This window comes from Grammomys surdaster, unplaced genomic scaffold (genome assembly GCF_004785775.1).
Source record: "Grammomys surdaster isolate TR1022 unplaced genomic scaffold, NIH_TR_1.0 126313, whole genome shotgun sequence".
Lineage (NCBI taxonomy): Eukaryota > Metazoa > Chordata > Mammalia > Rodentia > Muridae > Grammomys > Grammomys surdaster.
In genome coordinates, this window is record NW_021621113.1 from 2,339,966 (window position 1) to 2,352,001 (window position 12,036).

The following is a 12,036-nucleotide window of genomic DNA, read 5'->3' on the forward strand; positions in this document are numbered from 1 at the left end:
AGGAAGGAAGGAAGGAAGGAAGGAAGGAAGGAAGGAAGGAAGGAAGGCAGGCAGATCTTTGTGAGTTCGAGGCCAGCCTGGACTATGTAGTAAGTTCAAGGACAAGGACACCCAGAGCAAATAGTAAGACAGATGTTGTTTCAGGGGGAAAAAATTTAAGGGTTTTAAATATCACACAATGATAGAATGCTTGTCTAGGTTTGGTCCCTAGCACTACAAGGAGGGAAAACATTATTAAAATTTTAGCTGTGCAAGGTGAGACAGCTTTAAACCCAGCTACTAAAGAGGCAGCTGGGTGTGGAGGCACATGTCTTTAACCCAAGCACTCAGGAGGCAGACACAGATGGACTTCTGTGAGTTCAAGTCCAATCTGGTCTACATCATGAGTTCTAGGACAGCCAGAGCTACGTAGAGAGACTCTGTCTCAAATAACAAACAACCAAGAAAAAGAAGAAGATAAGACAGGGGGAATCACTTAAGCCTAGGCTTTCAGGCAAGCCTGGCAATATAATGAGCACAGTTGTAATGTCCGTAGGTCAGCTGACTGGGTGTCTGCCTAGCTTCCACAGGGCTCTGAGTTTCATCTCCAGTCTCACATGAGGAAGTGTGTGCATCTACACATTGCTCATTCTGAGCCTGTGATCTGAGCACTAGAAAGGCAGAGGCAGGGGGATCATGAGTTCAGAGTGATGAGGCCAGTCTCACCATGTCATTACAGACAGTTGTGAGCTGCTATGCGGGTGCTAGGAATAGAACCCAGGTCCTCTAAAGGAACGTCCAGCGCGTTCCCAACTGCAGAGCCATTTCTCCGGGCTCCCCCTCCAGTTGCTAAGAAGTGTTTGGTTTTGATTCTTTTGAGATTATGTCACACTATGAACTTCTGCCTAGCATTTCTTTTTAAAATAGTTTCTTCTGGCCCATGTGATGGTACACACTTTTAATCCCAGCATTTGGGAGACAGAGAGGTAGGCAGAACTCTTGTGAGTTTGAGGCCAACATCCTCTACAAAGTGAGCTCCAGGACAGCCAGAGCTATTCCACAGAGAAACCCCATCTCAGAAAATAAACAAAACAAAATAAAACAAACATTTAGTTTTTAATCAAATGGTTTTGTTTTCTAGTTCATGGTGACCATATGTGGCTACTAGTGGCTCCGACTCTGGCGGCACAGACATGGATGTAGTCACCGTTACAAAGAGTTCTACTGGTTGATTCTTTACTCAACCTCCGTGTTCCCTCTTTCTTCCTCTCTTTTTTCTCCAATTTCTAACTTTTCTCTACAACTGTGAAGTAAATTTTACCAATTTGGCTTTTTAAATTCAGGTCTAGAGAGATGGTTCCATGTATAAGGTGCTTGCTGCTTCAGCACCCACGTTAAATTTAAAAAGGCGAGCAGGTGGGAGCCTGCCTGAAATCCCTGCCCTTAGGAGGCAGAAACAGGGAATCCCCAGGCCAGCCAACTGTTGATCCCATCAAAGGAGAGGAAAGACCACCAAATCAATCTTTTTTTTTTTTTTTTTGAATTAAATAAGCTTTATTTTCTGTCAGACAGGGCTGTCTCCCTATAGCTACATTTGAGAGAATGGCCCCACAGGAGGAGTGGGGTTCTTAGAGCCCCAGACTGTGAGGCCAGGGGTTCCCAAGGGTTTTGGTTATATAGGAACTTGGCAGAGCATCTCATAATCATTTAGCAGAACCTCAAAGTGGAGGTCAGAGTATAGAGTGTGGGACATGTCAGATTACAGAAAATGGGTCAAGACCTACAGAAACCAGCAATGAATTTATTTTGACTTATAATAAGATAGCTCCTAATCTCAAGATAGACAGTCTGGTCCATCACTAACTAGCAAGACTAGTGAGCTCCAAATTCAGTGAGAAATGCTGCCTCCAGTTAGGGGAGCAACAGAAACACTCAGCCCCCATCCGTGCTCTCCACATACATGTGGACACGCACACTTACACACATCAGCTCTTAAACTAGTTTTTTTTTTTTTTTACTTAATATTTTATTTTATGTACATTGGTATTTTGTCAGTGTGAGGGTGTCAGATCTCCTGGAACTATAGCTACAGACAGTTGTGAACCTGGGTCCTCTAGAAGAGTAGCCAGTGCTCTTAACCACTGAGCCATCTCTCCAGCCTCTTAAACTTGTTCTTGTTCCACACCTCTGTTGCTTTGGATCATGGGTGTTTTCATCTAGACTCTTACAACAGCCTGTTAGTGATGCTCTCTATCTCTAGCCCACACAGGCCTCTGGTCCATGCCCTGCCCAGTCTGTAATTGGTATCTTTCTTCAGTGCTGGTCACATTTTTCCTTAAAACTGTCCACTGGCAGGATAGCACTAAGGCACTCTAGACAGTACTAATATGACACTCATGATCATACCAACTTTTCTTTTTATTATTATTACTTTTTTTGTGTGACAAGTTCTCACTTTGTAGCCTTGGCTGGACTAGAACTCATTATGTGAAGGGGGGGCTGGCCTTGAACTCATAGAGATTCACCTACCTCTGCCTCCTCAGTGCTAGGATTAAAGATGTATACCACACCTTCCCCAGTTACTTTAATTTTTGAGACAAAGTCTCTATCTTGATTAGAACCACTATGTAGAGTAGGCTGGCCTTGAACTCATCGGAATCTGCCTGCCTCTTTCTCTCCAGGACTGAGATTACAGTCACAGCTGCCACGCCTGGCGCTTACCTCCTTGTCTAACCCCTCCACTCACCAGCACCGCATCTCTAGAAGTTTGCTGTCCCAGACTGAGTCACTTACATTTTCCTAAACACTTCACACTCTCTGCCTTCTCACTCTGTCTCTGTTTGTAGTCGAAAACCTCAAGACAACCCACAGTCTGGTTCTAGAAAGACTTCCCCACACCCAGCTGACTAGACCACGGGTATTGGCCCTGTTCCTAACATGAGCATGTAGTTAGCCCTTAAATGCTGTGCTGAAATGATCTGTTTACGTGTCTCTCCCTAAGCAGATAATTGAGCTTCTTGCAGGGAGGAAGTGGGTCTGATTCATCCCTGAATCCACATGGCTGGCACCAGGCCTTACAAGTAATGAGTGATGGACAGTGTTCAGTAGTTGTCCTAGTTTACTGGTTTGGTTTTTGGGGTTTTATTTTGGTTTTGGTATTGGGGAAGTGGGGGGACAATTGACCTGCAGTTCACTGTATAACATAGATTGGTCTAAACCTTATAGCAATCTCTGTGTTTCAGCCTCTCGATTGCTGGGATTATAGGTAGGAGCCACTGTATGCAGTTCAGTATTACCCGCCCCACTCCTCCAAAGTATCAAGGAAACTTTATTCAAAGGCAAAGCAATAGAAAGGATCTGAATCTTAGCCAAGAAGGCTCAGACAGTAAAGGCACTTGCCACTAGCCTGATAACCTGACTTCCATCTCCCAAGACCCACGTAGTGAAAGGAGAGAATCAGTTCCTGCACATTGGAAAAGAGCTCTGGGCCTCATGAGTGAAGAACATGCTTTACCTCTTCTCTACGTAATCATAAGCCTTTTTGTCTATTGGGGGTTTGGTGCTCAGGACTGAATCCAGGACCTTGTGCAAGTTAAGCATGTGCATTTACCACTCACACACCCGACTCTGGGAGTCTTTTTTTCCTAGAGTGCCTTACTGTGTTGTCCAGGCTGGGCTTGAACTCATGACTTTAGTATAATCTCCTGCTTCTACCTTCTCAGTACTCGTGATGGCAGGCTGGCAGGCTGGCAGGAGTTACTGCTCTGTGCCAGTTCTTTGATGTGGCATGCCTTACTCAGTGGGAGACCTTTGGCATCTCTTCCTCCCCCACTGAATTAGACTATGAGCATCCTAAAAGCAGAGCCTCTTCCATATGCAGTAATGCTCACACATGTACTCCACAGCTGTTTCTGAGCTACCAGGGAGACTCTGTGCTGCTTGTTTCCCTCCTGGCTCCACCCTGTAAGAAATCTTGTGATTCAAAATTCTCTGGCTCAGACCCATAGGGGACAAAGACTGTAGGTGTTTACACTCCATGTTTCTTTCTATAGGCTTTGGATGAAGAGTACTTAAAAGTAGATGCCCAGTTTGGTGGTGTTGATCAGAGGAAGATTTTTACCTTTGCAGAGAAGGTGAGTGTCCACTCCTGTTCACACCTCTGAGGTATACAGCTGAAGTTGACTTAACCATAATATGCGGTCACACTGGTCCTAAGCATGCTGGATGGTGGCTGTTCTTATTCTGCAGATGAGAAAATAATGTCCATGTTAACACAGGTATAACTGAGCCCACTCTATCTGCCTCAGCAGCCCACACACTCTTGGTACCTACCCACAGGAAGCTGCACTGCTAGATTTGGTTCCATCCTGTTCCTGCTAGTCAGGAGGACTATTCTCTCCTAGAGCATTTGATTTGCACTGCCCTGAGTTTCATAGAATCTGCTGGTCCAGGAAATGAAATTTACCAGAGTTTCGGAGGAAATCAGCACAAACACACAGTTCTTTTCCTGGAAAGAGCTTGAATACATTGAGAAGGCTTTTGTTTTGGTTTCAGTTTGTTTTTTTTCTTTTTCTTAATGATTATGGATATTTCACTTGCATATGTCTATGCACCAGAAGCCAGAAGAGGATGTCAGATCTCTTGGGCCTGAAGTCACAGGTGCTTGTGAGCATCTGAACCCAGGTCTTGTAGAGCAGCCAGTGTTGCAGCATTGTTAACCATCTCTCCAGCCTCTGTAGTTGGTAATTTTTCTTTTTTTTTTTTCGAGACAGAGTTTCTCCGTATAGCCCTGGCTGTCCTGGAACTCACTCTGTAGACCAGGCTGGCCTTGAACTCAGAAATCCACCTGCCTCTGCCTCCCAAGTGCTGGGATTAAAGGCGTGCACCACCACTGCCCAGCCTTTTTTGTTGGGGGGGGAGCGGGGGGTAATTTTTCAAAGCTTCTTAAAACCTGATTTTGCAAGGTGTAAAGAAAACAACTCAAGCAGAAATGCAGATTCCTAGAATACTTTGACAACTCTAAAATATTCCTATCCTTTGACCTAGTAAATTCTTCTCCTGGAAACCTGACCTAAGAAAATCAGAACAAGTAAATAAAGCTTGGGCTGTGTGTGAGAGTACTTACCACATTATTACTTTAAAGCAAATATTTAGAAATAAGTATTTATTAAATATTCCAGTGACAAAGAACTAAATAAGAACGTTCTGAGGGCTGAGGAGATGGTTCAGTGGGTAAAGTGCTTGCTTTGCAATCAGGAGAAGCTGAGTCTGAATCACCACCTGTCACTTAAACATGCCTGCTCTGAAGCATGTGTCTATAGTAACAGTCCAGGAAAGCCAAAAACCCAATGAATCCTGGGGCTCACTAGCCAGCTAGTGTAGTCAAAACATCGAGCTCCAGGTCAGCGAAAAATGCTCTCTCAAAAAAAAAAAAAAAAAAAAAAACTACAGTGGAAAAACAATTGAAAAAGACATCCCAGTGTCAGCCTCTGGCCTCGTACCCACACGGGTGAGTGCACTCTCGTATAAGTATGCACATGCATGCACACACATGCACACACGCTATATTAAAATAGTTTTCAGATTATTTAATGAGTGGAAAACTGTGTACAATGTTGTCTTGGGTAGGGTGGCACCGTTTGGGGTTTTGAGGGGAAAAGTTAAAGCAGGATGATACTGTATCAGCTTAGATGATTAGAACTTCCTACGAAGTTCAGTTTGCCTGACAGTTACAGATCCTCCTGCCTCTGCAGATACCTTCCGAGTGCTGGGATTATAGATCTGTGTCCCCGTACCTGGCACAGCAGGTTGGCTTTTCTGACACAAGATCTCTTGTAGCCTAGGCTAGCCTCTAATTTGCTTTGTAACCAAGGATGACCTTGAGCATCTAATTGCTTCTGCTTCCCAAAAACTGAGATTCCAGTTCCCATGCCCAGTTTATGAGGTCCTAGGGACTAAACTCAGCACAGTTACTGAACGTGCTAGGCAGGCACCTGCCAGCCGAGCTATTTTTCAGCCCTTTATCTTTATCTCTGAGACAGCGTCTCACACCTGGCCTGCTTACCCTTGGTGTTTTATTTTGTGCTTTTCTAGTATCTCCCTGCACTTGGCTACTCAAAACGGGTGCATCTGATGAATCCCATGGTCCCTGGGTTAACTGGAAGCAAGATGAGCTCGTCAGAAGAGGTAAATCACTAACTGTTTCTTCACACTTTACATTGATTGATTTTGTGTGTGTCTGTATTCGTGCATGCTTGTCTGTGTGTCTGAGTTCTTTTCTCAGTGAGGCACTTCACCAGGCCAAAGATCGTGCTGCTCTTTTCCCATTCATTTATTTTTGGGTATTGAACCTAAGGCCTCTCATGTGTGAGGCAAGCATCCTTCCACAGCTGCATCCTCAGACATTCACCCGTGTGTGTGTGTGTGTGTGTGTGTGTGTGTGTGTGTGTGTGTGTATGCTCAGATCCATACTTGTTGTGGCCCATGGTCAAAGGACTACTCAGGGAAGCTGGTTCTCTCTTTCTACCATGTGGTGACTAGGGATTGAACTCAAGTCATCGGGCACTTTTACCCACTGAGCCATCTCGCTCCCTGCCCCCCAACACACACAATCATTTCTTGAATCTAGAAAACTCCAGCAAAAGATGGATTGAAGACTGCAAAGAACAGTAACCTAGCCAACTAGAGAGTTTGAATGTCTGTGCTATAAGGATGACCTTATGCCATTAAGTACATCACCAGCCAGGCGGCGGCCATCTTGTTACCAGTGCTGCTGATGACCAGAACGAGTGGGTCACATTTTTTCCTTCCTAGGGGTGTGATAAAATTCAGCCCTACTGTCTACCTTTAATGTCAGCACTCTGAAGACTGAGGCAGGAAGATGGATACTACATGTCAGCCTTGGTGGCACCTTTATCAGCTCACAGTCTCACCAGCCCTAGCTTCAAACTGTTACTGAGTATTGTGCCACCTCATATAACTAAAATCTTTATTTAGAAATTTTTGTTTTGCCGAGAAGTAGTGGCACGTGCCACACACTTGGGAGGCAGAGGCAGGCAGATCTCTGAGTTTAGGCCAGCCTGGTCTACAGAGTGAGTTCCAGGACAGCCAGGGTTATACAGAGAAACCCTGTCTCAAACAAACAAGCATCATTTTAAGAATTTATATGGAACTAAAGAGATGGTTCTGTGGTTAAGAGCACACACGTTCTTGTAGAGAACCCAGATTCAGTTACCAGCACTCACATCAGGTGGCTCATGACCACTTGCAACTCCAGTTTCCAGGGACCCAGCATCCTCTTCTGGTCCTGTAGTCACCTGCATACATGTGGTACACATACATAAACTCTGGCACACACACACATTTTTTTAAAAAAATTGATGGGTGGGTGGATGGGTAGGTAGGTAGGACATGAATATAGCTTAGTTGGTATCGTGTTCACCTAGCATACATGAAGCCTGGGATTGACTCAGAAGAGAAAAGATGTGTAATCCATCAAGGAAAAAAATGGATAAATTAGATTTCATTAAAGTAAACTTAAAAATTATATAATGTGTGTGTTAAAATTAGTTGAGTGTGTTCTCATTTTCTACCACAAGAGGTCTCTTTCCTCCCGACTTCTAGGAGTCCAAAATCGACCTCCTTGATCGGAAAGAGGACGTAAAGAAAAAGCTGAAGAAGGCCTTTTGTGAGCCTGGCAATGTGGAGAACAACGGGGTTCTGTCCTTCATCAAGCATGTCCTCTTTCCTCTCAAATCTGGTAAAATTCTCCCTGCATGGTTCTTAGGGGCCAGGCTCAGAGATCCAAAGTCCTGCTGTGACTGTGCTTAAAATTGTCATAGGTTCTTCCTGTGGGGACTGGCTGCCCTGAATCTCTGCCCTGATTTCATATATACAATGTGTGTTGTGAGACTGGACTGTCCCTTAGTCGTCTGTGTGTTCACTAGCAGGTGGGGTTCTATAGGGTTGTCAGGCTGCGCAGACAAATCTGAAATGAGAGTAGAGACAGGCATATTGAACTAGAATACAAAGCATTCCTAGCAATGATTTTTGCTGGCTACACAGTGTGGCTGCTTATCTGTTAGGGGACAGGAAAGCTCAGCTGTAGAGAGCATGTTTAACATGCATCAGAGCCTAGGTTTAGTCCTAGCACCAAAAAATTAAAAAGTCAAATGCCAGGGCTGGTGAGATGACTCACCTGGTAAAAGTAAAAGGCATTAAATATGGTTTGCACATGTGTGCGTGCGCACATACATGCACACACTCACACACTCACACTCACTCTTCTGCATGGGGTTGAGGAGTTACCACCGGCAGTTCCTGACTTGTTTGTTGCTGTGTTATAGAGTTTGTGATCCTAAGAGATGAGAAGTGGGGCGGAAACAAGACCTACACCGTTTACCTGGAGCTGGAGAAGGACTTCGCTGCTGAGGTAATGCTAGAGAAAGACAAAGACCACTGAAGTCTAACGCCCCGCCCCAACCCCACTTCCTGGCTGCCAGCCTGTGTGAACAAACCATACGGCTCTGTCTTGGTACCCACCAAGACTGTGTTTTGTTAATGACTTAGATGTGGAATCAAGTATTTTACTAAGTAGGTGGGCAAATAGCACAAACCTAAGTTACTGATCTTCAGTACTCTCCAAAGGGCTAGATGCAATAAAGAGCCCTTCTAAAAAAAAAAAGTAGTCATGCTTAGCCAGAAAGTAAGTATATATTCTGTCTTCGGGTATAAGAAGAACTGGGTTCTCTTCTCATGACTCCAGAGGGCTGATGCAAGACTGGATTGGGAGAGGAGGGGTAGAAAGACAGCTCAATTGTTAAGAGCACTTACTGCTCTCGTAGAGAACTCACTGCCTGTTTCTCTACCTCAGGAGACTTCTTGCCTCTGAAGGCAGTAGTATACATGTACCAGGTACACAAATATACATGTAACTTTTAAAAACTGAGAAAAGTTTATATACATATGTTGGATTTTTAAGACAGGGTCTTTCTAGGTAGCCCTGGCTATCCTGGAACTCAGAGATCCATCTGCTTCTGCCATCCCAGTGCTGGGATTAAAGGTGGGCACCACCATGAACCACCTAAAAGAAACTTTCTATTAATCTCAGTAGTTGGTGAAGGCAGGCTGACTCACTTGACTTTGCCATCCCTCCCCTTAGAGGCGCGGGGTCAGTAGCTGGAGAACTATCTTGGAGGCAATACTGTATGTAAATGGGTTTGAGTGGCAGCTCGGGGGAGACTTTATTCCCTGAGGTCTGGCATGTGGCCCATCAGGGAATGTGTCAGAAACATTACTCTGAAATCCTTCTCTGCTGTCTGAGGCAGGCCACCGTACCCACACCCCTGAAAGCAATTCTTTGTGGGAATGCTGAGCAGAATTAGAAGGAAGCTTCTGGAGAACTCTGCAGTCCCTATTCCCATAGAATAGCCATAGTAGACTTTCAGTTGTGTGTCTATGTAGTTCTGATCTTCTCTGTCTGAGACAGAAGTCACTCACTAGTGACAAGTGGCTGTGGAGGACCTGTGACATGGATACTGCAGCCATGCCAATAATAAACTGTAATTTACACCTGCATAGTTTCAGGCCTAAAGCTTTCCTTCAAAATTAACTAGTCCCAAGGAAATGAAGAAGTAGCATCAGAAACAGAAATGCTGTCATTAATGTATCACAGCGATCATACCTAAGGATATCTCTTCAGAATACCTAAGGACTTTGAGGCCTGATTTAGGTCCCAAAAGGTAACTACAAGACACAAAGTAAACTATGAATTCCTGAGCCACAGAGTGAATAAATATCTCAAAATCCATAAAGAAAAACAGAAAAACAAAAAAGCCGGGCAGATGTCATGCCTTGAATCCCAGTACTCAGAGGCAGAAGCAGGCAGATCTCTGTGAGTTCAAGGCTAGCCTGGTCTACGGAGTTCCAGGACAGAAAAACCCTGTCTCGAAAAAGGAAAACCCAAAAGTGGTTTAGATTTCACATTTCTTCAGATCTGGGAATGTTTTCCACATACAGTGTGATATTTAGTGTGTGTGACCAAACACAGTTCAGTGTTTCATATACATTTTACACACCTGGAAGTGACTTTTGTAGGGATTTTTTTTTCTTAATTGAATGTGCATGCATGTTTTGCCTGCAAATATGTATGTATGTATGTATGTATGTATGTATGTATGTATGTGTACCACAAGCACACTCCATGCCCACAGAAATTAGAAGAGGATGTAGGAGGATCCTCTAGAATTGGAGTTATGGATGGTTGTGATCCAGGGAGTGCTGGGAATTGAACCTGGGTCCCCTACAAGAGCAACAAGTGCTCTTTTACCCACTGAGCAGTTTCTCCAGCCTTCCTGTGCCTGTGCTTTGACTGTAGCATTTCATACAAGGTCCTATGTGGGATTTCTCTTGTTATCTGTCGATGCCCAGACTTTGGAGCATTCAGGCCAGTCTTGCAGGTGAGGGATGCTCAGCACACTGTGGGCCCAGCGCCACTCTCCAGTACCACCGTGTTCATGTGACTCAGTGCTCATTCTGACTCAGATCCCTGCTAGCATCCCCATTTTTGTTTGTTTGTTGTTTTCTGAGTCTTGTACCACAGCCTAGGCTGGCCTCAGACACTAAGCAACCTTCTTGCGTCAGCCTCTCGAGGATTGAGACTACAGGTGTGAGTCACCAGGCCAGCCTTTTACTCTCGTTTTATAAGTGAACGAAGACTAGACTGAGACTGTAGCTTAGCGGTAGAAAACTCACCTAGCATGTACAGGACACTGGGTTCAATCCCCAGTACCTCAAAAGAAAAAAGAAAAGTAGTCAAAGTTGTCATCATCAGAACTTATAAAGACAGGGCTGGAAAGATGTCTCAGCAGTTGGGAACACTGACTGTTCTTCCAGAGGTCCTGGGTTAAGTTCCTAGCACAAACATGGCAGCTCACAATTGTCTGTAACTCCAAGATCTGATCCCCTACAGACATACATGCAGACAAAACACCAGTGTACATAAAACCTACAAGAGGGTTAGGGGTCTGATCACACCACTAACTGGAGCCTTGCATGTGTAGTCTTTAGGCCCAGGGTTTCCTGTGTAAACATTTTCGGTGACTAATGTTTGGTTTATACCTCAGAGCATGACTGGAAAAGACTAAGAGAATCAGAATAATGAGCACACTCTGCCTACACAGCCCATAAGCTAGAACAGAATTCAAAGTCAGAAGACCTGGGTCAGGCTGAATACAGAGCAAGCATTTGTGATTCCAGCATTCCGTGGGGCTGAGCAGGAAGATTGTGTGTTTGAGGGTAACCTAGGCTACATAGTGAGGCCCACCTGAGAGAGACAGGCTGGCAGGCCCCTGCCTTTGAGACCAGTTACCCTTCTCTGTGCCACATTGTCTCATAAGAGTGTAGTAAGGCTTTTAAGACTGCTGGGAACGTACTTCTGTCTACCATGTCACCTCTTTAATAGACTCTGGGATCCAGGCCTCTTCTCACCAGGCCTTGTTTAATTCTATAGGTTGTACACCCTGGAGACCTAAAGAATTCTGTTGAAGTCGCCCTGAACAAGTTGCTGGACCCCATTCGAGAAAAGTTTAATACCCCAGCCCTGAAGAAGCTGGCCAGTGCTGCCTACCCAGATCCTTCAAAGCAGAGTAAGTCCAGCTGGGAAAGGAGCCTGGAACAGTGCCTGAGGCTTGCTTTAACTGACACTGAGCTGGTTACCTGCTATTCCATCAACACTGCTCAGAGGCTAGTGTGAGACTGCACCTAGAAGCGGAGACGCCTGCCTCAGGTTCAGTGGACTTGTCTGCAGTTGGTATTCACGGTTGCCGTCTGTCACAGCTGCTCGGGCTTCCTAAAAAAGCTCACCTTAGCAGCCTTCTGGCTCCCATCTCTCTGCTTCTGTCTCATGAGTTGGCCAACCAGATACCCATGATGCTTAGGTACTGCCATAGATACTTTATATGACCCTTCCAGAAGAGACCTCTCAAATTCTGCATGGATTTTATGAGTAGAAATACCCAAAGGTGGCCAGACTACTACAGGCCCTGCCCTCCAGCCTAA

General features: G+C 44.9%; 1 protein-coding gene across 1 annotated transcript in view; it reads left to right on the top strand.

The window, feature by feature from the left end:
• The window catches only part of Yars (tyrosyl-tRNA synthetase), a 28,919-nt gene that overhangs the window by 11,824 nt on the left and 5,059 nt on the right, over positions 1-12,036 (top strand). Inside the window, exons 5-9 of the mRNA XM_028759666.1 lie at positions 4,032-4,112; positions 6,073-6,165; positions 7,603-7,738; positions 8,325-8,410; positions 11,489-11,624. Coding sequence (XP_028615499.1) covers positions 4,032-4,112; positions 6,073-6,165; positions 7,603-7,738; positions 8,325-8,410; positions 11,489-11,624 — 532 coding nt within the window. The remainder of the gene's footprint in view (positions 1-4,031; positions 4,113-6,072; positions 6,166-7,602; positions 7,739-8,324; positions 8,411-11,488; positions 11,625-12,036) is intronic.